This window comes from Spermophilus citellus, assembly GCF_964194105.1.
Source record: "Spermophilus citellus genome assembly, chromosome: 2".
In the NCBI taxonomy this organism is placed as follows: domain Eukaryota; kingdom Metazoa; phylum Chordata; class Mammalia; order Rodentia; family Sciuridae; genus Spermophilus; species Spermophilus citellus.
In genome coordinates this window covers 239,378,961-239,406,257 of record NC_138183.1, presented here as the reverse complement: position 1 = coordinate 239,406,257, position 27,297 = coordinate 239,378,961, and the positions used below count along the sequence as shown (strand labels likewise).

General features: G+C 36.1%; 1 protein-coding gene and 1 pseudogene across 2 annotated transcripts; both read right to left on the bottom strand.

Moving 5' to 3' along the window:
• Positions 1-485: 485 nt before the first annotated feature.
• LOC308639391 (olfactory receptor 4C15-like) lies at positions 486-24,753 on the bottom strand (annotated as a pseudogene). Its single transcript has 2 exons — positions 24,682-24,753; positions 486-1,347 (listed from the first exon to the last, which is right to left on the bottom strand). The product of its transcript is annotated as an olfactory receptor 4C15-like (transcript).
• LOC308639597 (olfactory receptor 4C15-like) lies at positions 14,776-15,714 on the bottom strand (the record flags this gene model as incomplete). Its single annotated transcript, XM_081277845.1, has 1 exon — positions 14,776-15,714. The coding sequence occupies exon 1, from the start codon at positions 15,709-15,711 to the stop codon at positions 14,776-14,778; it is 936 nt and encodes a 311-aa protein (XP_081133971.1). The 5' UTR covers positions 15,712-15,714.
• Positions 24,754-27,297: the final 2,544 nt, after the last annotated feature.

Here is a 27,297-nt window from a genome sequence, read left to right as displayed (position 1 = left end):
GCAGATGATACTGGATCCACATTTAAGATGCAATGCAAAGATGCAGGTCACTTAAAAGATCTTCTCTCTGATGTTCTTAAATCCTGATATTCTACATTAGAAACACTGACTACACTATCAGAGAGAACATTAACATTCTTTTCACTTGGAATGTTCCAATGTCTACTATTTTATTCAAAAAAAGTTTTTCTATTCTTGAAAGCATAATATTAATGAAAATTATTCTTAAATTCCTTCTTCTTTTTAATAAATTTCAGAAAGTATAAAATTGAACTATCTTTAATTTTCATATGGCAGAATTGAGTAGGCAACTCTGAGCGAAATCATGATCTCATATTGAAAATATTACTTTTAAATACCCCACTCAGTATAATGCTTCTTAGAATTATGTAATCTCTTTCCATATAAGGAACATGCCAAAAAATATTTATTTTACTAAATATTATCTTCTTTATGTTTACATTCTATTTTTTGTACTAAATTATTTATTTTTTATCAGAGATCACCAAGTCTCTTCCACAATTTCCTCATGGCATTTTTCACTTCCTTGTTCCGCAGTGTGTAAACCAAAGGATTGAGCAAGGGAGTGAAGACAGTGTAAAACATTTCCACTTCTTTATCAAAAGAGAATATAGATGGAGGTCGTGCATATATAAATATGCATGGGACAAAAAACAAAACCACAACAGTAATGTGAGATCCACAGGTGGACAGAGCTTTCCTCCGCCCTTCAGCACTGTGTTTTCTCAGGGAGAACAAGATGACGCCATAGGAGACCAGCAACAAGGAGAAGTTGATGATGCAGATAAACCCACTGTTGGCGATCACCAGAAGGCCTAGAATGTGAGTGTCAGTGCAGGCCAGCTTCAATAATGGGTACAAGTTACACATGAAATGATCAATGACATTAGGGCCACAAAAGGGCAGCTGGAAAGTAAAGAGAATCTGAATGATGGAATGCAAGAAGCCCCCTGTCCAGGCCACCCCCACCAGAATGCCACAGAGCCTCCAGTTCATGATGGAAGAGTAGTGCAAGGGCTTGCAAATGGCCACATAGCGGTCATAGGCCATGGCTGTGAGGATTATCATCTCTGCCCCACCAAATAAGTGTTCAGTAAAAAGTTGAATCATGCATCCTTCAAATGTGATGGTTTTCCTTTCATGAATGGAGTCCACAACCATCTTTGGTGTAATGGCAGAGGAATAGCACACATCCAGGAAGGACAGGACAGCCAAGAAAAAGTACATGGGGGAGCCCAGCAGTGCAGGGCTACAGAGGATGGTCACTACAATCAGCATGTTGCCTACAATAGTCGCAATGTAGACCAACAAAAATACAACAAATAATATTTTCTGAATAGTAGAATTCTGTGAAAGCCCCATGAAGACAAATTCAGTTATGAAGCTTTGGTTCTTCATGATTTTACAAAGTGGTTAACATAAAACTGATCATGTGATTCTGCAAGTAGAACAAAAAATTACATCACACCAGTTGTAATAGTAATCATCACACCAACAAGCTTTTATATACTTATGTTTTTTTCTTGTACAAGTCACTGAACCTTGCCATGCATAACCACTTAGATACATCCCAAAACCTTTTTTAAATTTTTTATTTAGAGAAATTCTCACTAAATGACTTAGGGTCTTGCTAAGTTGCTGAGACCAGCTTTGAACTTGCAATCCTTCTGCCTTCACCTTCTGAGCCTCTGGAATTATAAGAGTATAAACACATTCCAGACTACTTATTGCCAGGGTCCAGCCCTGGTGGGGAACCCAGGGGTCCTGAAGGAAAAGTGGTGTCAGCGAAAGAAGAAGAGTCGGGACAACAGGTTGCAAGTTATGAGCAGCCCCCAGAAAAAATCTGCTGCCCCTAGAGGGGCCTTTATTTTCATACCTTTTGTGCAGGTGTTTTTTCAGGTATTTAATGGATAGCTTCAAAGGTTGAAACTTCTTTGGTTTACATAATTTTCATGAGTTACACTCTTTTCTGACATACATTGATTACCTGAGATGTTAAGTATATTGTTTAAAATATTTTCCTGTAACCTTTGCCAATCACGATAAAGCTTTTACATTTTTACTTCAATCATTAGGAACTAGGCTATGCAACTTGACTACATGTCTCCTGACCTATTATTCACTTTTAACTTTGAAGCATACCAATAATTATTTCATTAACCTTTAACTTTAAAGCATACTTATGATTATTGGTAAGCTTTCTTACTTCTAAACTAAAATCCCAGTAAAACACACTTAAAATAGTGACAGTCTATTTCTTAAAAAGCCTATTACTCTGAAGTGCCTCTAAAATATATCTATGTTAATTTTACATTATTTTATTTTTAATTTCCAAGGTAATTTCCTTTTTTCATATGACCTATTTTACTGCTTTCCTTCAGAATTTCTTTGATCCTTGGTTAAAGTACACCAAGTTTTATGTCTTTGTATTCTGTAAATAAAGGGCAGTCTCTGCACCTCAACCTATTTGTCATTTATATTAACTGTGTGTTTTCCATTTTCATCATAAGTTTCTGTGTAAGGCAAAGGAGGGTGTGTTGATGGGGGGGATGTATTTTTATTAGGCTCTTTTCCTCGAGGGGGATACTATAAGCTACATACTGTGGTCCTTGTACTGTTGGCATGGTCCTTGTACTGTTGGCACAGCAATTGCTTTTCTGTAGCTAGGCTCTTGTACATGTTGTGGTTTTAGGGCTGAGTTGGGGGAATCTATTGTAAATGGTTAACCATGGGATAAATATTTATTGTTTAGGCTTGAGGAATAACACTATTGTTTGTATCCTGAGGGATATTAAAATGCACCTCATGACATGTCTCAATTGTATCTTTAGTCTCATTCTGGGAATTTTTCTGAAATCTCAGTCAATACATACTTCTATTATTGATTGACATATGCCCTGTTATCCATATCATGAGGATCATAAACAAAACACTTAACATGCCCCATGGTTCCAGTTTCCAGATGGTGCAGCCCTGTGCAGCATCCCCCATGCTGTGACCCTGTCAGACAACAGGTGCAGGAAGGCCTTCACCAACTTATAAGAATTGTATTATTATTATTATGAGTACTGAGAATAAAAATGAGAAATTTTTTTAATGTAGTTACCAGAGGTCAGAAAAATTGAGGTGGGGGGTAAACTATAGAATACTTTAAAATGTCAGAGTTTTAATAAGGGGGAAAGAAAGTATGCACATATGTTAAAGAAGAAGAATAGTTTTTGCTTTTTTTAAGTGACATTGATAATTTATCAGTGATTTCCACAGCAAATAATTGGGAATCATTCTGAAACTATAGAAGGACAGTGATTTATTAATCATGCCTCCCATGGGCATGAAACTGTGGATAGAAGTATGCCAGTTGTTACTAGAACCCTCTTATAGGTAAAAAGAAGCACAAAAATAAGTATTTTAAGAGGTACTCAAAAATGATGACAATTCTTGCTATGTTTTTTTTAAAGTCCATAGTGAATTGGCTTTTAAATGAATTAACTCGTTATTTTTAAAAAAAGAATTCATGGAAAAAATTCTAGCTCTAAAATATCCATGAAACATATATAGGCTTTATTGGTTTTGTTATTTGTTAAGTTTACTCCTGAGGGTTATCATGGTCCCTGAGTGAATTCAAGTTAGAGCTCATGACTCATTTTCTAGAAGCCAGACTGTGTTGGGTGTTATTAGCCCATTCTATAAATTGGAAACTCAAGCTTAAAGACCTTATGTTCAAGTGAACAACAGATTCTTGATATGGGATGTCACACACAGCACCTCTGTCCCCATGCCCAAGTCCTTTCCCCTGGATCAACAGGAAAAGGATGGGAATTTTTCTTTTCTAGCAAGGACTTCACTGCAGGTTGATCTTTCTAGAATTTCTATCCACTTGTGAACCTTGAAGCCTCTAATTCCTTGTTCATGTTAGAATGAGGCAACTTGATAAAGGAAACCCAAAAAGGGATGAGGAATTGGCCATTCCCCTAGACATGCAAATCAGCAACAGCCACCTAGGTAAGGAAGAGAATAGGTTAGCTGTCAGCCAAAGTCTAGAAGCTTCATTCATTCTTTGTCAATACTTACTACAACATGATCCATTCTCATCAGGTATAACTCAAGACAAATGTTTCAAATTGATGAAACTACCTTGTCAGGCAGAGATGTACATTTTTCTCACCTCCCAGGTTTATCATGAGGTCAAATTTGAAAGTGTGGAAATGTTGCTTATGATGAGTGGCCTTTACCAGTTTGTAGTTACTTCTGTATGTACTTCTTACATAAAGAAGCCAGCAGCCTTGCCTGCAGAAAGCTCCTTCACAATCCTCCAGGTAATTACCTGAATTCTTGACATCAGTCCACAAACACAACTTCAAAGAATGATTGGAAATGTCCTCACCTGTACGTATAACTGAAATATATCAGTGAAAGAGCATATGAATTGTGTCCATATATACTTTTCTACGTTTATATGTATATATGTTTATTTCAAAATATATATAATGGGTTTTTAGTAAAAATAAAAACTCAACTGTGTTTATGACTCCCATTTAGAGTAAGCAGAAACAATTTAAAGTTTATACAATGAACTAAAATGCATTGTGTAAATTAATACTTATTTGTTTGCTTTCTTTAAAACCATTTTAATTGTGTTCTCAGGACATTCGTGACTGACATCTGTACTTTCAACTTCATAGACACTTAAAAATATGTAAAACAAACTCTGAATGTATATTAGATCCATTGGAAACCACTATTATAGAATATAGAACAGTAGTGCATCATCCAGCAGTGGTCATCTTACTCTAGGACCAAAGCAGAAAAGACAGAGAAAGAAAATGAGTAAGAAAATCTGTGCCAGATTGTGTAACCATGGGTTCAAATCCACATCCTTCTATTTGTTCTATGGCACAGATCAGGCTACTTAGAATCCCTAAAATTATTTAAGGTTCTATTTGTACATCTTCTACTTATGGGTTTTATTTCTATAAATAAGATTTTTATGAAAAATAAGAGTCTTCAGTGGCAAGAAGAAATAATATTTTGAAAGGCACTGCACATTTGAATGTCCCTGTAGCCCCTGATTATGTTATTGTGGACTCAGACCCATCTGTATTCATACCTCACTGTGAAAAAAAAAAGGAGTAGGAAGTTGAACAAAACAATATAAAACAAACTATGAAAGTCATTTGATAATTCAAGACATCTTATCTCTCCACTTCTCTTTTCTAGGTAGTCTAAGAGAAATACCACTGCATAATTAAAATGTCATTGAATGTAAACAAATCAACCCCTTTTTGTTCTTAAAGGAAAGTAATTCTCAATATTAGTGTTAAAAAACTGACATGGAGAATATGTTGTCCCTCATGGTTTATGATCACAAGGTTTAGAGTTTCAAATCATTAAATGCTCATTATCTTTCTTTTTTAAAGAGAGAGTGAGAGAGAGAGAGGGAGAGATAGAGAATTTTTTAATATTTATTTTTTAGTTATTGGCAGACACAACATCTTCGTTTGTATGTGGTGCTGAAGATCGAACCCGGGCCACACGCATGCCAGGCGAGCGCGCTACCGCTTGAGCCACATCCCCAGCCCAAATGCTCATTATATTAAATAAAAGTCATTGTCTTGGATTGAATCTTGATATATCCAAAGGGCAACAGTGGCAAAATTAGTGAAATATGAATAAAATCTGGTGTTTACTTATAAAAATGAAACGATGTTCATTTCATAGATTAACAAATGTACCCATAATAATGTAGGGTACTAATATTAAGGCAAATTGCCTGTTCTGCAGAAATTTTACGAAAAAATATGCAACATTTTAGTTTATCTAAAATTACTCCAAATGAAAAATTAATAGAAAGAAAAGCACTGATCAATTTCTGCTATCAAATACTACAAATCCAGCCCCATTGTCTAACAGCAATGTGCCATTAAACAAAGCCCTGAGCCTCTAGAAGCCTGACCACAGTGTCGAATACAGAGAAATTATGAATGTGGGGTTCACAGTAGAAGTCGTCAAAATGAATATAAAAATACTGACATCCCCATTTTTAGGCAGCACAAACATACATAAAGTGAATTAAAGGACTGAATGAATCACAAGAATAGCAATTTTAAGAAAAAAATTAAATGTAATCCTTTTGAAAACATATTGGCAAATACTTCCAGAATCATAAATATGTATTATTTCTCCTAATTGTCCAAACCCTAAAAATATATAATGAAAGCAAAATGACATGGGGATTTTGAGAATGGAAAATGCTGCAGTAACAAAAACACAGCTCAAATATTCAGTGAGAAACATGTTTACATCAGACCTTTGCATTCATATCACATGATGTAATGAATAAAACCATAATCAATGATGCAAAAAAAAATAGAAGGGAAAACATTTTGCAACATGTTAAGGAAGAAATAAAACATATACTCATTCCCCTCCATTTGTATGGATAATTTAAATAGAGTTTTGCCATCCAGAAGACCAAAAATTGCAATGATAAAGTCTTTTCATTTGCAATAAATGTTTGGGTACTATAATGAGAATATTTATAATTGAACATAATTAGCAAAAACCACACAAGACTCTCCATCATCAGAACAGCTCACAGAAAGAATGTGAGGTTTAAGGAAAATTCATTTACAAAGGTGGAAGCAACACACTACCATAATAGAGAATCTAAAGTTAAAATTGTAACCTGGGGTGAATTTCCCATTAATGGCACTACCAGAGGCTCAACTCTCCTCACCCTTTATGCATTTACTGATACCAGTTTTAAATTCATATTTTACGACAGATAGAAGTTTACTGTGTCTGCTTTTGTCCCAGAACATCCTTTGGTTTTCCCTTTCTCAGTAACCATATCCTCAAATATGCTGGAGCTGCATCTGAGATTGCTGAGGGCCCCTCACAGCATGAACTGCATGAACCATGGGTGCTGCACCCCTCCTGGGGTGGTCACAATGAGAAGTGTTCATCCTTTTGCACAACTCTGCACACTGACAGCTGCTTTCTTTCTATTATCAGCAAGAGCTGCTATTCATTGGACTATTCATATTCTGTGTCAACTATGTACTGTTTGTTCCACAGGTATTATTTTATTGACTTCCACTTCCCTTGAGCTTGGTAATCTTATAATCCTCATTCAACATGAAAATTCTGAGGTTGTAAAGGTCACACAGTTATACCAAGTGCACAGTTGCTGACAGACACCTTCTGTGTACAGCCCTCAGCATCGCCACACAACCCACCATTTTAAACACTGTATCACAATTTGAAATCAACCATGAAAATTCAAAACAGTAGAATTAAACAGGCATTATTACTTTATGTATATATGTGACTGCATGACCAATATGATTCTACAACATGTACACTCAGAAAAATCTCACCATGTGTCAGTTCCTTGAAATTTCTAGTGGTGGCCTCTCCTGTTCTCTATGAAGAAATCTTTATTCGTGTTCCCCAAAATGTTGTGTATATCAAATATTTGCTCAACACCTAAGACAGAGAGGAAGAACTTCTCTGATACTCAACTGTCCCCAGAGCTCCTGAAGAGCAAATACAGGAACAAAGAAACAAAGAGGAGTGAAAGTTCCTCTTGGATTTCCATCTGGACTATAAAGAGGCTTTCATCGCAGGTCATGCACCTGTGGAATTAATGTTTGGTTCCCCCAAGGGAGAAATTATTCATCAGCATGATGTGCCAAGACTCAATTTTGTGTGGTTTTTCAATTGCTCAAGTATTTGAAAAACGTTCGTCCCAAGCAATCGGAGGTTTTGTTTTTCCTTTTCTTGTCTTCCTGCTCTTGGATTTCTATCTGCAGATGCTTTGATTTCCCGTGATACTCTGGAATAGAGCAATGGGTATTGGGGACAGAACATACTATCTTTTGCAGGATTCAGATCTAGTAAATATAAAAACAGAGTTCTGTGATAAACTATTCATCCACCATTCCATATGGAAAACATGTACTATGGCAAGAAGTAGTTATTAAAAATATATATTTTATATAAAATATATGAAGAGGTATGTATTATTTGAAATGTTACATTTCTTTCATAGGTAAAGAAGAACTGAAACTATCACTATTTGATGATGATATAATTCTATATCTAGAAGATCCAAAAAATTCTACCAGAAAACTTCTAGAACTAATAAATGAATTCAGCAAAGTAGCAGTATATAAAAAAAACACCCATAAATCAAATGCATTTCTATACATCAGTGATGAGTCCACTGAAAGAGAAATTAGAAAATTATACCATTGACATTAGCCACCAAAAAAAAACCCACCCTGGGAACAATCTAAAAATATACATGAGAGACCTCTACAATGAAAATTGCAGAACATTACAGAAAGAAAATGAAGTAAACCTCAGAACATGAAAAGATCTCCCATGCTCCTGAATAGGCAGAGTTAATATTGTTTAAATGGCCATATTACCCAAAGTGTTATACAGATTTAATGCAATACCTATTAAAATCCCAATGACGTTCTTCATAGAAATAGAAAAATCAATCCTAAAATTTATTTGAAATTTAATAGACCCAGAATAGTTAAAGTACTCTTTAGCAAGAAAAGTGAACAAGTAGGCATCACACTACCAGACTTTGAACTATACTACAGAGCTATAGTAACAAAAATGGCATGGTATTGGCATCAAAAAAAGATTTATAGACCAATGGTATAGAATAGAGGACATAGAGAAAAAACACATAAATACAGTTATGTCATACTAGATAAAGGTGTCAAGAACATTCACTAGAGAAAAAATAGCCTGTTCAACAAATCGTACTGGCAAAACTGGAAAGTCATATGGAGCAAAATGAAATAGAACCTCTATTTCTCATCCTGCACAGAAATCAACTCAAAGTGGATAAAAGACTTAGGCACAAGAACAGAGGCCCTGCATCTAATATAAGAAAAATTAGGCCCAAATCGTTACCTTGTCTGCCTAGCATCTGACTTCCTTAACAAGACTTCTAAAGTGCAAGAAGTAAAATCAAGAATCAGTAAGTGGGATGCATTCAAATTAAAAAGCTTGTTTTCAGCAAAGGAAATAATTCATATCATGAGGAGAGAGCCTACAGATTGGGAGTAAATCTTTACCACATGTACCTTCAGCAAAGAATTAACATCTAGGATATATAAAGAACTCAAAAAAATTAACACCAAAAAGACAAATAACCCAATCAACAAATGGACTAAGCAATTGAACAGACACTTCACAGAAGAAGAAATATAATCCATCAACAATTATATAAAAAAAGTTCAACATCTCTAGCAATTAGCGAAATGCAGATCAAAACTACTCAAAGATTTCATCTCACTCCTGTCAAAATTGTGAACATGAAAGAATACAGTCAACAATAAATGTTGATGAGGATGTGATGAAAAACACTCATATATTGCTGATGGGACTGCAATTGGTGCAGTGACTATGGAAAGCAGTACAGAGTTTCCTCAAAAAATCTTGGGATAAAATCACCATGTGACCCAGCTATCCTACTCCTTGGTTTATACCTAAAGGATTTAAAATCAGCCTACTACAGTAATGCAGCCACGTCAATGTTTATAGAAGCTCAACTCACAATAGCTAAACTATGGAACCAACCTAGTTGTCCTTCAATAGATGAATGGATAAAGAAAATGTGCTACATATACTCAATGGAATATTAGTGAGCTTTAAAGAAGAGTAATATTATGGTATTTGCCAGTAAATGGATGGAGCTAGAGAATATCATGATAAGCGAAATAAGCCAATCCCAAAAAACCAAAGGCTTAATGTTTTCTCTAATATGAAGATGCTAATTCACAATAAGGCAGAGGGCACTAGAGAAAAATAGTATTATCCTAGATTAGGTAGAAGGAAGTGACAGAAGAGGAGAGGGGGGAATGTGGGGATAGGAAAGATATTAGAATTAAACAGACATTGTTACTTTATGTATGTATGTGACTGTATGACCAATATGATTCTACAACATATACACTCAGAAAAATGAGAAATTATATCCCATTTACATATGATATATCAAAGTGCATAAATGCATTCTATTGTCATACAAAACAAATTAAAAATTAAGAATCTACATATTTGTAATAATTTAAAAAAATAAGCTTGTTTTATGAATGCTACAGTTAACAGAAAAAATTTGAAATTTTACTAAAACTAACAAACATGCAATGTTTACATTACTATCTGTCCTTCTGCTTACTTTTAAACAATCATTTTCACTGTGGTTTCAGAATCATTCCTAACCAATGTCTACACTATGAACTCAATATCCACTCACCAACTGCCAGTAAACAATTATCTATTATAAACGACAGAGTGTTCATATACAATCCAGATCTGGTCTTCTTAGAATAGCCCTAAGCATGAAAGAAAATGAAGTGAAACCAGTGAGAACATTCGCTCCAGACTCATGCAGGCCTGGGTGCAAATCCACGGTCTTTTACTTGCTTTATGGTGTGGAGCATTTTTTTAAAAATTCTTAAAATACTATAAGCCTCAGGTCAAACTTCTGCATCTGGGTTTAGTTAGAATGTCTATCAATAGGACTCCTGTGAGGATGTGATTAGACTCTACAGGTAGAAATGATTGTGCAGTTAATAGCACAGGGGAAGGGAATGTGTGGGAGAACAAGCTGCCACAGCCCCTCCCCAGACAGAAATGACAGCATGCTTATTCCTAATTCCTGCCTCACCATGACTAAGGCTGATAAGTGTGCTACATATCTTCAAATGTGCATGGAAATGTAACATATTTTTTAGATGCAGTGAAAAATATGTTTTTAAGTACAAGATACTTTTAAATGTCCCTGATGGCCCCTGTATGCATTATTATGTTCTCAGAGCCACATGAATTCTTCCTGTTTTACTGACTCAATGTACAAAGAAAACAAAACAAAACAAAAAAATTAAGTGGAAGTCTTAAAGAAAGACAGGGTCGTATGTTAAACTAATAATTAAATAAGTCTTATCTCTTCACTTTCTTCCCATAGGGTTTTCTAGAAACAATACTATTTAATTTTTTTAAATCATTAATTATAAACAAAATAGCTCCCACTTTTATCAAATAAAGTGATTTCCAAAATTAGTCTTAAAACATTGACAAGGGACAATATAGTGTTTATGATCACAGTTTATGATTTTAAATCTTTTGTAAGGTAATTGTCTGGAATGCAATGGGATATCCTGCATTGAATCTCACAACAAGAAAAGGACAGAAGTAGAAAAAATAATTAAATATCATCATATTGTTATGCTCGAATTCGGGACCCCCAAAAGACCACCAGAGACCCAACATCAATGTAAACAGCAAAGAGGTGCTTATTGCGAGCTAGCTTGGTCCTCTGCACACACACAACAACTGGTGACACTGAGAGGCCCCGAGCCCAGGGTTTGCAGCAGTTTTATACATTCTTTGGCGAAGGCAGGGACCCCCACATACATCATAGCATCTCTTAGCAAATCATCACATACCGCTGGAAAATCAAATAACAACTCTAAAACATGATTAACACATTCACTGGTGGGAACAAGTTGGGTAGGGGTGATTGGTCAGTACAAAAGGGGGATTCATTTGAACTGATTGGCTTAAGCCAAGAGGGGTGTTCATGCTGAACTACATGGTTTCCCTACACCATAAACTACTGGGAGGGTCATCTGGCATCCCAGGTATTCCCCTGTCTCATGCTGATTGGTGGCTGCTAGGGGGTTGCTATGGGTCCCCACCTAGCCTGACTGATTCAGGGACACTTGGAACAGCAGATCTCATTTGTAGGTAAACAACTTAGCAGGGTGGGAATGTGCCTAGGAGTGCTCTGTGGGTCTTTCCAAGGACAAAGGTGATGTGCCTTCCTTGGACAGTATTTGCTCTGAGGTAGAGGCTGGTTTTTCAATATGTTAAAAGCAATATATCCACTATTCTTACATATTCTTAATAAATATTCCTTTTGTCATTTAAAATTAAAATATTATTCTTGGTAAATTTTCTGTTAATCTAAACTTATAATAAATTAATTTTAAAAGTCATTCCATGTATGCCATCAAAAACCATAATCACAGCAAACTTTTCAGCTTATAAATGTAGCCCTCCTTCCTCTAAGCTTTATTAAAACAAAAACAAAAAATTATCTCTTCTTCCCTTCCCTAACAAGAGTAGGGAGACAGTACTATCTTTTCTTCCCCTAGTTAACTGCCTTTGAACACACCCACTACAGGAAGGAGATGCCTGCTGAGGATCTGGGAAGTGAATATCTTCCAAATTAACAGGTGAATCCAAACAAGGGAACAGGGCACCCTGGGACATCGTACTGGAATGTAACACCTGAAAAATTTCTTTAGCCCCCCAACTCCCCCAGTTCTTCCTGATCTGAGGAGTCACAGCTTATGGGACAGTAGTCACTGTGTTTCTCTTTTGCTAGCAAAGCAATAAAACTTCTTTTTCCTTTTTCTCAGAACTGTGTCCTCATTATTAAATTTGGCATTGATTGGCATTGGGGACAGGGACCAAGCTTTCCGTTACAATACTGTGACATTAAACAAAATACAATACTTCCAACTCTTCAGCTATAAAGCAGCCAATACTTGTCAGGCTGCCTAAACTATAAGAATCAAACAGTTATTATTAGCATGAGTTTCAAAGTAAAATCAAAAGGATGATATAAAATATAGATGTCAGCATCATTTTAAGCAATTTCTATATACACAAAGTGAGACAGAAGTTGAATCACTCATAACAAAATTTATCTTTAAAAACTCATGTTGTTTTAAATTTTATCTATATTTTACATTAGATAAAAGTGCTGTGAATGAAACTTGTTCACTCATCTATTTCTTTTTTCTTTTGGAAAACTTATCAGTAAATAATTTTATGATCATAATTATGTTTGCATTTTAAACTGGTGACCTCAATACTAAAAATATGTTCTAGAAGTAAAGCAAGATAAGGGAACTTTACAATGGAAGATGGTATGGAATCATGTACAATAGGGAAATGGAGAACTATCTAAATGTTCAGTACTTTAATGATGTATAATGTAAGCGAGGCTGTTACCACATCACATGATAGGATCAATAAAACACTGAAATTTGAGGAGTTAGCACATTTGAATTTGTAAAATTTGAAAAACAACAACAAAAGAACTTTTATTTCCACCTTTGCTTATCCTAATTGATGCATGAACTTGTCTCATTTCTGATGTCTCTTTTTTAAAGGGAGAGACCAAACCTTGAAAACCCTAGATTTATTCCTTCTTTGGGGCTGGGAGGAATCAACTCTTCATATCTGCAGTTAGTTCTGGTTTTCTTGGTAATGTAGCATCTTCAGAATTCACTTTGCTTGTGCTTGAATAGGAGATACACATGGATGACTCCCTCCTGGAATCTGCCTCCTCTCTTCTTATTTTTTTTTCCATTTTTATATTTTATTTTATTTTTTTCTTTTTCTTTTTTTTAAACATCAGAAATTTATTAGTTGCTCAAAACATTACATTGATCTTGACATATCATATATCATACATTTGATTCAAATGGGGTATGAATTCTTATTATTCCCACGTGTACAGATTGCAGGATCACATTGGTTATACAGCCACATTTATACATACTGCCATACTAGTGTCATATTCTGCTGCCCTTCCTATCCCTTTGTATCCCCCCTCCCCTCACCTCACCTCTCTCTACCCCATCTACCACAACTCATTTCTCTCTCTTTTTCCCCCTTCCCCTCACATCCTCTTATATGTATTTTTATATAACAATGAGGGTCTCCTTCCATCTTCTGTGCAATTCCCCTTCTCTCTCCCATTCCCTCCCACCTCTCATCCCAGTTTGATGGTAATCTTCTTCTCATGCTCTTCCTCCCTGCTCTGTTTTGGGTTGCCCCCCTTATATCAAAGAAGACATTCTGCATTTGGTTTTTAGGGATTGGCTAACTTCACTTAGTATAATCTGCTCTAATGCCATCCATTTCCCTGCAAATGCCATGATTTTGTTACTTTTTAGAGGTCAAACAACAACAAGTGCTGGCAAGGATGTGGGGAAAAGGGTACACTTGTACACTGCTGGAGGGACTGCAAATTGGTGCGGCCAATTTGGAAATCAGTATGGAGATGCCTCCTCTCTTCTTTAGCCTGATTGTTGCCCAGGAGGAAATCTTAGTAGGCAGCACTGGGCCACCCAAAGTTTATCTGTCAAGAAATTCCTGAGGCTACACCAATTCTATAGGAATGTTAATGGATCCCTTTCATTGATGGAGTCATCTGATGCAGAACTTCTGCAGCAGTTCTATTATTGCTCTTCTGTATGCTTTTCCTGAATTCAGGTTACTTTTGATTCAGAAACACTGAGTTCACCCTCCTAAATAAATCTTTTTTTTTTCCAAATGAAATAGTTTGAGTAAGATTCTAATCCTCATGTCAAAGATGTGTTTGTTTTGCTCACTCAAGATTTTGGAAAGCATAAAGTGAATATCTAACATTTTTACAAGTAATTTTTCTCTCCATTCTTTATTATTATTATTATTAGATTTGAGGTAAGCATAAAGATCAACTTTCTCTAATTTGCATATCTACATACTGAGTTGCCAACTCAAAGTAGACACCTGCAATAAAAATAAAAACATCATCTTTGATGGCCAAAATAATTTCTATTTTTATAGAAGTGTATTACATCTTAATAGGTACTGAGCATCCTATAAAACGTTGTCTTCGACCATTTGATTGCTTTGCTCTTTATACTATTTTTGAGTCTAATATCATTTTTCATCAGAAACTAACACCAATCTCTTCCACATTTTCCTTATAGCATTTTTCACTTCCCTATTTCTGAAAGTATAAATCAAGGGATTGAGCAAGGGGGTGAACATGGTATAAAACGTTTCCACCAGTTTGTCAAAGGGAAAGACAGAAGGAGGCCTGGCATTTATAAATATGCATGGGACAAAGAACAAAACCACAACAGCAATGTGAGATCCACAGGTGGACAGAGCTTTCCTCCGCCCCTCAGCACTGTGTTTTCTCAGGGAGAACAAGATGACACCATAGGAGACCAGCAACAAGCAGAAGATTATAATGCACATAAACCCAGTCGTGGCAACCATCAAAAGGCCAAGGATGTGAGTGTCAGTGCAGGCCAGGTCCAATAATGGGTACAAGTCACACATGAAATGATCAATGACATTAGGCCCACAATAGGGCAGTTGGTAAATGAACAGAACCACTGTAATGGAATGCAAGAAGCCTCCTGACCAGGCCACCCCCATCAGAATGCCACAGAGCCTCCAGTTCATGATGGAAGAGTAGTGCAAGGGCTTGCAAATGGCCACATATCGATCATAAGCCATGGAAGTGAGGATGATCATCTCCACCCCACCAAATAGATGTTCAGCAAAAAGTTGAATCATGCATCCATTATAAGAGATGGTTTTCCTCTCATACAGGGAGTCTGCAATCATTTTTGGTGTGATGGCAGAGGATAAACAGGCCTCCAGGAAGGATAATGATGCCAAGAAGAAGTACATGGGGGAGCCCAGCAGTGCAGGGCTACAGAGGATGGTCACTACAATCAGCATGTTGCCTACAATAGTTGCAATGTAGACCAACAAAAACACAAGAAAGACAATTTTCTGAACAGTAGGATTATTTGAAAGCCCCAGGAGGACAAATTCAGTTATGAAGCTTTGGTTTTGCATGATTTCCAAGAAAAGGGCAAACATGCAAAAGTTATCATTGAAGTTTGCAATTATGATAAAGATTTGCTTCAGACCACTTTATAGTTTTAGAGTCACCAATTATTTCAGTGCACCTAAATACATTATTGTCTTTAAGGTTTCTGTTATCATTGCAAACACAAATTTAGACATTTATTGAGGATAGGAGCTAGAGATCAGGCAAAATTGAGGTGAAGATACAGTATTCACAGCCTTTGAATTAGCAAAGCTTCTATAAAGAAGAAGGTAGAGAAGAATAGATTTTAATCTCCAAAGATAGTTTTGATGATTTACTAGTGACTTCCCTCAGTGAATCATTGGGAAGCTTTCTTCTCCTCACCCTCATAGTGGGGATATGAGGACTGTAGCTCTATTGTTCATTTCTGCCATTGTTATGGGAGGAGGCAGAGTTGACTAATAAGTCATCTGTAATCTGGAGACCCTGAGACCTAAAAGAAGAAATAATATACAATTTAAGTGGTGATTTTAAAGCATGACTATACATCAGAACTTTCTTTAAGGTATGAACTGAATTTGGTCTTTTCATGATTCAATTTCTTCTTTATCACAATGAAGGATCTATGAAAAAGTACCAAGTGACAGACAGCACATCACAAGTTTGCACTAAATGTTTAGTTTTTAGGTTTTTTTTTTAATTACCTCATTTAGACATTAGAAGAAAATTTCACAAAAATAATAACACCTACCTTCAAATGTTGTAATAGCAACTAAGAGAAATAGGTACAGGAGAGCAGTTATACAAGACTCACTACCCTGGTAACACTCTAAGATTTATATCCTTTCTTCCTTGATAGGAAATTCATGGGTGAATACAAGTGAACACCAGATACTTGACTAGGTTGTTACACAGAATATCTGTCTCCAAAACAAAGTCCTTTCCGCTGGACCACTCTGGAAAGAGTAAGAATTCCTCTTTTCTATCAGAAACTTCAGGGCTGACTTAACTTTTCTAGAGTTCCCACCCACTTAAATCACTAAATCCTCTTAGTTTTTGTTCATTAGTGAATGGGCATCTTAATGAAGGAAACAGAAAATGATGAGGAATCAGAAGGTGATGGCCAAGCATTTGCATAGGCAAATAGGCAACCATCATAGTCCAGAGTCTTCAGACTCTATTAATCATTTTCTCATAATTTATACTATGTGACTGGGCCTAATCAAATGTTGGTTTGAACATATTGGTCTAAGCCAATATGTTCATATACACCTTACATATTCATCTCCAAATTTCATATTGACTATCATATTTGGAAACTTGAAACTATTCGTTAAAATAATATGCTCTTACTAATTATAGTTATTATGTACTCCATGAATAGCCAATTGCCTTTTCTACCTCAAGCATTTCCATGAGTTATCCAGACAATTTCTCCAAAAGGTTTTATAATTCTGTAAGCCTTAGGTAACACTTCCATGTGAGTTTAGTTGGAATGTCTATCAATAGGACTCTTTTCAGGATCCAATTAGTCTCTACAGGTAAAAACATTGATGTAGTCAATAGCACAGAGGAAAGTAATGTGTGATGAGAACACACTGCCATAGCCCCTTACCAAGGGTAGTGTAGATTGGTGAGACTTATTATACCTTAACGTGTCTTCTCTAAGGGACTTTGTCAAACACACTCTATCCCTCACTCCAGACCATATCAAATTCCCCCAAGACCTCTCCTGCAAGAAATGTCAAAAAACTAACCCTTTCTCCAACATTTGTCCTCCCTCTATTCCAACTCACCAGCAAGAGGACATTTACCTGCCAACAACTGGCAAATTGACTTCAACCACATGCCCAGCATAAAATGTTTCAAATATCTCCTAGTCCTGGCTGACACATTCTCTGAATGGGTTAAGGCCTTTCCCACTACTAACAAACCATTTCCGAAATCCTCCTTAAAGAACTCATTCCTGACTTTGGCCTCCCTTTTCCTCCCAGTCTGATAATGGGCCCAAATTTATCTCTCAAATTACCCAACAATTAACACAAACACTTAACATACGCTGGTATTTTCATATACCATACCACCCTCAATCATCAGGCAAGGTAGAACGCACCAACGAAACCATCAAAAACATTTCACTAAACTCTCTCTCAAACTACATCCTGACTGAGTAACACTTATCTCTCTGCCCCCCTCCCCAAGGTTATGAGCCCTCCCTAAAAAAACCCTTCCGTATCTCTCCATTTGAGCTTATGTATGGGTGCCCAATAACACCACCTACTTTATGCCCACAGCCCACAGCTATTCCACCCCACCTTTTGCCCCCTCTTTTGAGTCACCTTCAAGCATTGCTTTGGAAATATGCAGAAATTAATCACTTGTCCCTACAGACAACTCTTCCTCCCCTATTCCAGTGGGGGACATGGTATTCCTCTGATGGTTCCATCCCAATGCAGTTACCCTACTCAATGGCCTATCCCCTAAATGGATGGAACCATATGAAGTTACTCTCAACCACCCTAACTGCTTCCAAGCTTAAGGGGTTCCCCAAATGGATACACAATTTAGCTCTCAAAACCTGCTCTCACCCTCACTTCACTACAACCTCCACAGGCCCCTCACTTTGTGGCTCAGACAGACAGAAGCCTCCTAACTTCACCCAGTACCAGAACAACCCAAAGACCACACCACCACAGATAAATGACTTCCTCTCCCTTTCTTATTACTATCAATTTCTGTTCATCCTATGGACAGAGCTGGCTGCTGGACCAGGACTTCCAAGGCCTATTACTCCCACTTTCCTCTTCTACCTCATTTCAGGGATCAATCACGTACTTCACCCCAACTGAAATTTATCTCCCCCCCCTTTCTCCTCTACTCTCTCCCCTTCCACATACTATGATCACACTACTCCTCTTCCTTCTCTATTTCCCTCCCACAGCTCCCCAAAATCCTCCTGGCACTCACTATGCTTGGCAACTTAAGATATATGCAAAGGCTGGGGAGGTGACTCAAGCGGTAGCACGCTTGCCTAGCATGCGAGCGGCCCGGGTTCGATCCTCAGCACCACATACAAACAAAGATGTTGTGTCTGCCAATAACTAAAAAATAAATATTAAAATTCTCTCTCTCTCTCTCTCTCTCTCTTTAAAATAAATAAATAAATAAATAAATAAATAAATAGGTGAAGCACTTTTACAGCATGTTAAATGACAAAAACAATAAAATTTCCAATAGCCTAGCTTATTTGCTTTGATAAATATAATATATCTGGAAGGAAACATAAAAATGATAAAATAGTTTAAAAAATTTTATTGCAATATATATCTGGTTATGGTTTTAGCAATATTTAAAGTTGATCATAAGTTTAAACACAAAATACCAGATTCCCCACCATCTAGAGTTCAGCAAAATAGAGTGACGTTAAAGGAGATTGATTTGTTTAGGAGGAAATAATTGGTTAATATAACACAGAATTTTTATCAATTTTTTTTTACTATTGTTAACTTTCCATAAAAAGCTATACCATGGACAGAACCCTCCCTGTCCTGAATACACTAATTCTGATATCAATTTTAAACAGATTCTCCTACAAGCAGCAGCTTATTCTGTGTGTGGTCTTTCCTTTCTTGATTGCTATACTACTGAAAATGCTGAAGCTGTACCTGGGATTTCTCAGGGCCCCCAGCAGCATGAACTGTGTGGACACCAGGCAATCATCTGGAGGTGACCTTGGGAAATTTGCCTCAGGTCCCACTACCCATATTGCCCACTATTTCCTTCATTACTCACATTGCCCACTGTTTGCTTTCTATTCATTTTAGCAACCAAAATAACTCTATCACTAATTGTTCTGAAAATAATAGATTTTCTGCTTCAACTTAAAAGTACATAAAGCATTCAAAACTATAAAAGGGATTAGTAAAGTTGTCATTGCAAGAAGTGTTTTGCAACAATATTCAAGTAGCAAATTTCAAATGCAGTTATATAAAAATATATATGCATTATCAGTCACATTTCCATCCATTTTATTATACCAAGTAAATATTGCTACCACAAGTGAAGAGAATGAATTAAAATCCTATTTGTAATTACACTTTTTGATAAGTTACTTGGCCTTTATATTTTTGATTCAGAATAATCATTCATCCATAAAATATGTATTCCTTGTATATCAAGCTAAGCATTTTCATTTTTGTGATCAGCTCAGAAATATATTCTTTTCAGACTTTCGTGCATTTTCTCTGTCATCATGGTAGCCCTAAATATCTCATTCTTTATACACTTAATATTTATGGAATTTAAGGGGAAAAAAACCTTTTTGTTTTCACCTTTCATCTTTATTACAGGTGCATGAACCTTCTTACCTTAGTAATTGAGCTCATTTTAAGAAGAGACTAAGTTATGTCAAGTAGGACTAAAATAGTTCAGAAATTCAGGAACTTACATTTTCCTAGACAATTCTGAGGAGGAAATTAAAGCAGTTTTTTATTTTTATGTTTTTTTTTAAATGTTTACTGTCTTTGTGTTCATTCAAGTCACACTAAATATAAAAGATTTTAAAAGAACAAAATAAGATCTTTGCTTTATCACAAACATATTAGGATCCTGAAGATAGGTAGTAGTGAATTTTTTTTTCATATGGTTGAACAATTTGATCTAAATTGCTGCAGGTGAATGAGAACTAACATACTATGGATTTGACTTGGAGCATATGTTGAATTTAACATATTAATGCTTATCAGTCTTTGCTTCTACAAAACTTTCTATGGATGAGCAGTAAGTGTAATATAGCTTGTGCTGACAAAAAATACATTCCTTTTTCCAGACATATGCAAATAAAGATGAAAAATTGTCCTGCTCATTCAAAGGTCAAAAACTGTATCTTAAAAACATTTCTATAAGCCTAATTCTAAGGCATTCTTACCATGATTTAAGTCAATTTTTCTTTTTGTCATCGTTGTTTTTAGGGCTATGGATTTATGAACTCAAAGCACCTAGAGAAAATTAAATGGGCATTATTAGAAGACTGTACTCCATGACTTGGGTCCTGCTTTCTTTTTTGAAATGTTTTTTCCTGTGCCACTTGTGAGTTTGTAGCTTTGGAAATACTAAAGGCTACATGCTACATCAATGATTGTGAATGATAGAGCAGTACTTGAATTTGTCATGTTTCAACCTCAATGTACTTTATAGAGCCTCAGAAAATTCCTCTTTTTGATCTTAAAACTCCAGATGGAGACAACATTAGAAGACAAATGATAAATGAAAATTTATTAAAAACAAAGAATATGCTGTAGGAGAACTAGAACAAAAATATGAAGTTGTTGCCTTTCTAATTATTTGTCTTTAACTTGAAGATGAAAATCTAAATGGGTCTAATTTTATCATACTTGAAGGAATATATTCTCCCTACCACCATATCCTGACTGAAAGAAATATTGGAAACAGTTAAATAGCAGTTGTTATTATCAAGTGTTGTCATATAGGATCCACATGTATTATTTATTCCCCTTGACTATCATTCAGTGTGGTAATATAACGTCCATTAAAGATGAGAATCTTAAAGCCACAATAACTAAGTAATTGGTACAAAAATGCACGGTATTGATAGGCCCAGGACTGCGTTAAACTTGGTACACTGATCACAACACACACAGAATTTTAAACACTGCCTCACAATTTGAAATCTCTCTGAAAATGCAAAAACGTAAATTATAAATCTTACCACATAAAGATTCCCTGAAAATTCTAATGATGACCACCCCGTAATCTCTGTAGAGAAAATTTCATGCAGTGGTGGCCACAATGTGAAAGTTGTTGCCCGTTCTTCCTTGTATATGTAAGGTGTGGGGGAACATGCTCTCTGGCAGTCAAGCTGGTAATGTTCTCAGTGACTCACAATTGTGGTCTTGAACATGGACTCAGGAAAAAGAAAAATGAATAAGAAGGTAACCTCCTTGATCTCTAACTGGAATTTAAAGAGGTTTCCCTGAGAGCTCATGAATCTGGAGAATTGCTTCTCAGTTTTCCCTGGGGATTGGAAATTGGTTTTCCATTTGCTCACTTGTGTTTAAAATTTTATGTCCACCACCAATTAAAAGACTCCCCTGCCATTTTAAACTGCTCTTGGGTTTTTATGGGGAAATGTGCTCACTTTCCTTGATGCTCAGGAATGAAACACTGTGCACGTGGGGATGAAATGTAGGGTCTGATTGTAAAAGTGGGGCAAGATGCCAGTGTCCTTATTAAATGCAAGAACTAAGATCTAGAACAAGACAGCATTAATCCACGAGGACAATGTGTGTTGTACTGGGACTGGGCAGCAACATGTGCTTATTAAAGAGAAATATTTCTGTAAACATATGGAAACTTTTGTGTTAATCTAATTGCTTTTTTTCCTCTCAGAAATTGATTCTGAGATTCTGTAACTTTCAAACTAAAAGCACAATTTCTGAAGAATAAAATAATTATCTCTTTTCATTTTATTTGAAAAGAAGGTAGGATAGTTCTATTGGATGAAAATGAACATAGCTTTTAAAACTGAAGCTTCAGGGGAAAATGGTACCTAGCTCCTCAGGTCCCTTTGGGTTGGACCACACTAACACAATGGCTTCTTTGTATAGTCTTTGTATGAACATCCTACCTTTAAGAATATCCCTCTTTCATTTTTGTTTCAACATCTTTCATTTATTCTATTTTACCATGTTTTGTGACACAAGATGGTATCATTTCTATTTGTGTGTTTCAGCCTAAACTAGGAGACAGAGGCTGGCAGAGAGAAAGATTCCAGAACCAGAATCCAAGATTCTATACAACAGGGAAATCTCTAACACTCTGCCCCACACTGGCATGCAAAGTGTCACACTGCCACCTTCCAGGTGGAGCCAACCTAAACCCAAGAACCCACAGACAGACAATGAAGGAAAGCACTGACTTGTTCAGAACACCTACTGCATACCATGATGCAAGCTTCAGGATGAGTCAGCCTGACCAGCACGTCATATGTATATTTGACAACAATAACAAGGAAGACATAGGAATATTAAATAACAGTGGGAGAATTCAGAGCCAAAAGGGAAAAAATGTTATTTTCAGTGAAAGGAAGACAATGAAAAAATAATCAGGGAATAAAATAAAGAAAACCCCACAGTGCAAGGATGGGCAAAAGATTCATGGTAGGAATAAGAGTAATTTGAGATTAGAGAACACTATGAGACTTTTAGCAAAATTATGATTTTATCTGACTTGTGATGTGACACAATATAATTCCTAAGTAATTTCATTGCTTAAACTTGAAATACCAAATAAATTAAAATATTATCTTGTTTTAAAGTTCTTTTTACTCTCTGTTGCCTCTGAATTTCCTCTTTAGAATGGAGAGGAGTCAGCTCTCTATATCCACAGTCGCTCCTGGTTTTGTTGGCTGTGCCCTTCGTCAATTCCCTTCTATTGAACTTGAATAAGAAATACTCATTGCTGAGACCCCATGACATCTGCCACATCTTGCTCTCTGAAGTTGATTTAACATGAAGTTGTGCTGAACAAAGAGACACTCATCCATGGTAGGCAGCTCTGGGCCATGAGGGTCTATCTGTTATGAAATTCAAGAATGATTAAACCAGTAGAGATGGTAATGGACCCACCTTAAAGAACGTGGTCACAGCATACAGGAAATCCACAATGAAGGTTCCACTAATGTTCTTATGGATGCCTCTCCTGAGTTCTTGTTGGTTTTTCTCCAGCATCACTGAGATCAATATCCTAAATCAAAATTTCTTTGCACTTGAAATACTTTAAGTATCTGTCTCTAAGATACTTTTTTTAAAAAAATCCATGCATAAGTTTTATCAAACATGGAGTCAGCAGCCTGCAATCTGACACGTATTTTTTATTTCCATTTAAAAAATATTAGATTCTAAGTAAGCATAAAATTCAAATTACACAATAGGATGTTGACTTGCCAACTTGAGTAGATACCTGAAAAGATAGTGAACAACATTATCTCTGACCCCACAGTACTTATATTTTTATAGAATTGTGTTACCACTTTCAAGATAATGAGGGTCCCATTAAGTTTTTTGTTTAAGCCTATTTTGAATTTGTTACTCATTATATTATTATTTGTGAAGTTTAATAATTATGTTTTTCATCAGAAACCACCACTAATCTCTTCCACTTTCCTCTAGCATTTTTCATTTCCATTTTTCTAAAAGTATAAGTCAAAGGATTGAGCAAGGAGTATAATATGGTGTAAAATATTGCCACCATTTTGTCAAATGTAAAAGTAGAAGGAGGTCTTGCATATGTAGATATTCATAGGACAAAGAACAAAATCACAACAGCAAAATGAGCTTCACAGGTGAATAGGGCTTCCCTCTTCCCTTCAGAATCAAGGGTTCTCAGAGACAGTAAGATTATACCACAGGAGACAAGCAACATGGTGAATATTATAATGCAGATAAACCCACTGTTAGCAACCACAAAAAGTCCAAAGATGTGTCCGTGCAGTCCAGCTCCAGTAATGAGTACAAGTCACAGAAGAAATGATCAATGTCATTGGGGTCACTAAAGGGCAGCTGGAATGTAAAGAGAATCTGTATGATGGAATGCAAGAAGCCCCCTGTCCAGGTCATCCCAACCAGAATGCCACAGAGCGTTCAGTTTATAATGGAAGAGTAATGCAAAAGCTTGAAAATCCACATAGCAGTCATAGATTGTGGACATGAGGACAATCACCTCTGCTCCAGCAAGAAAGTGCTCAGCAAAAAGTTGAATCATGCGTCTTTTGTAAGAGATGGTTTTCCTCTCACACAGGGAGTCCACGATCATCTTTGATGTGTGACACAGGAGAAGCAGGCATCCAGAAAGGACAGGAATGTCTAGAAGAAGTACACTGCGGAGCCCAGCAGTTCAGGGATGAAGAGGATCGACACTACATTAAGCATTTTGCCCGCAACAGTTGTAATGTAGACCAACATAAACACAACAAATACTATTTTCTGAATTCTTGGATTATTCAAAAGCCCCAGGAGGACAAACTCAGTTACAGTGCTCTGGTTTTGCATGATTTCCAAGGAAAAGGTAAAGGTAAAACTGTGATCGTGTTAACCCACAATTAGCTATTTATAGTATTATTGTCATCAACTAGTTGGTGCAGGATTATGTGAACCTATTTGAGTGCTTTATTATCACTTAGAACATGATATTAGACATTTATTGAAGGCTGTTGTAGATCAGGCAAAGTTGAGTGGAGTCAAATTATTGTACACTTTAAGAAAGCCAGATTTTCAACATGGTGGAGGTTACATTTTATTTCAAAGTCAAGCTTTAACCATTGTGTAGTAGCTGCCTAGTGAATTATTGAAAGGCTTTCTGAAGCCACACTCAAGTTACCAACAAAGAAAGACTATTATTTGTATATTACACCTTCCATAGGCATGGAATGAGGCAGGGATGAGTAGACTACAATGTTAGATCAGAGAACTGCCTCATTTACCATTAGAAGAAGAAATAAGAGGCAGTTGAGGTGGTTCCTGAAAACCATGGCTACTCCTCAAAAATTTATTAAAAACTTTGGAAGGAATTGGTCCTGTGAATGATATGATTCATTCTTTATAAAACAAAAAGATGTATGAAAAAGTGTGTAGCTCTACTATCCTTGATGCATAAATATATACAATGTGTTGAGATTTTACTTGCAATTTATCATTTAAAAATGTGAACAAAAGTTAATAGAAATAATACCTGTTTTATGATGAATAAATGGAACAATGCAGGGAAAGCAATTGCTTGGGATCCACAATCTGTGTGAGGTCTTGTTATCCTTATTTATCGGAGAAGAATATATAATTAGAAATATCAATTTGAAGCAAACAACAGATGCTTGACTTAGAATTTTAACATAAAATCTTTAGCTCCAAAGTGCAATTCTTTTCAAGAAGGTCAACAGAGAAAGGAATAGGATGTTTTCTTTTCCAGCAGGAAGTACAGGGCCTCCATGGTCTCTCTACAGTTTCAATCCACGTTTAAGTTTAAAACATATTATTCCTTTGCTCATGTTTGAATAAGGAATCTTGATAAAGCAAACAGAGCACATCATGGAGCGTCAGCAGGCAAGCATCAGCAAGGCATATTGGCACCCTGCTAACCTTTCCTATGTAAGGAAAAAAAAATAACTGGGTGAATATAATTTAGAGTCTGCAGACTTTATTGTATGTTTATTATTTATACAATGAAACCCTATCTTAGCAGATAGAATCCTCCAAAACATATAGTTTCAAATTTATCTGACTTTATTGTAAGATAGAAATGGTCACAGTTTATGTACTAATTTCCAAGGATTAGAATGATGGTCACATTTGGAAATATTAAATTATAAATGTTAAAATGCCCTTCCTTGCAAAGCAGGTGGCCTCACCCACAGGAAGCTTTTCCATGAATTCTCCAGATAAATACTTCCAACTCTTGAAATCATTTGCCTCCATTTGACACAGCTTCAAAAAGTGACTGTGTCATTACCTGTGCATATGACAGAAATGCAAATAGCATTTGTGTCTGTGAATATTTATATGTACATATATGCATACATAAGGATTTTTGTTGTTAAAATAAGGGAACAAAACAATAATTGGGTATATTCAAGAATGAAAAATGGGCCAATTTTTATGACTTCCCTTTAGAGCCAACAGAAACAACTTGAAATATTAATAAAGCTGACATGCACATGTCCTCTGCTGACTTGACAGCAGCCACTGTCACTGTGCTTTCGTTTCATTCCTCACTGAGGTCTGTACAGTGAGCTCTGTGTCCACCACTCACATGGTATCACCCAGGAAACGAGAGTATAAAGCAAACGCCATGAGGTCACTGGATCAGACAACAGCCCTAGAAGATCAATATATAATTGAGCAGGGATCAGTTTGGCCAAGAACCAAAGCAGGAAAGGCAAAGGATGAGGAAGAACATCTGTTCCACTCTTGCAAAGACTTGGCTTTCAGACTTTCTGAGACTCAGACTAGGTTATTTATAGCTCTCAAAAAAATCTAAAAGCCTCAAGTTTATGCTTTGTGAATGAATTTAATAGGAAGGACTATCTGCCCAGTTCTTGTGAGAGTCTAATGAGGCCATCTGCTAGAAATATCAATGCAGTCAGAAATGCAGAATGTCCTGCCACAGCCAGGAACACAGAGCACAAATGACAACCTGAGTGGCAGAGATTACAGATATACATCACCATTCTCTGCAAAGTCTTGAATTATTTCACTTGGTAACATAAGAAAACAGTATTTAAGGAAATAAAGTGAGTAACATAGAACCCTCTACACCATCTTATTTCTGTTAATTTAAAAATATTCCAAGTAAATAATTAAGCAAAGGAAAAAATTTGTTCATTTTTTAAATAAAAAATGTAGCAATCCCAGTTTCATGGTTAATAGGAATGACCTACCATGCCTAAACTTTCTGATCTAAAAAAGAGAAGAGTAAACCAAAGGAAGAAGTGAGCTTTTATGTCAGCAATATTTTAAGAAGTGTTTGCATAAATAAAATGAGATAAAACTGAACAAGTCAAAACAATAAAACATCTTTGTAAAATCATCCTTTAAAAACTG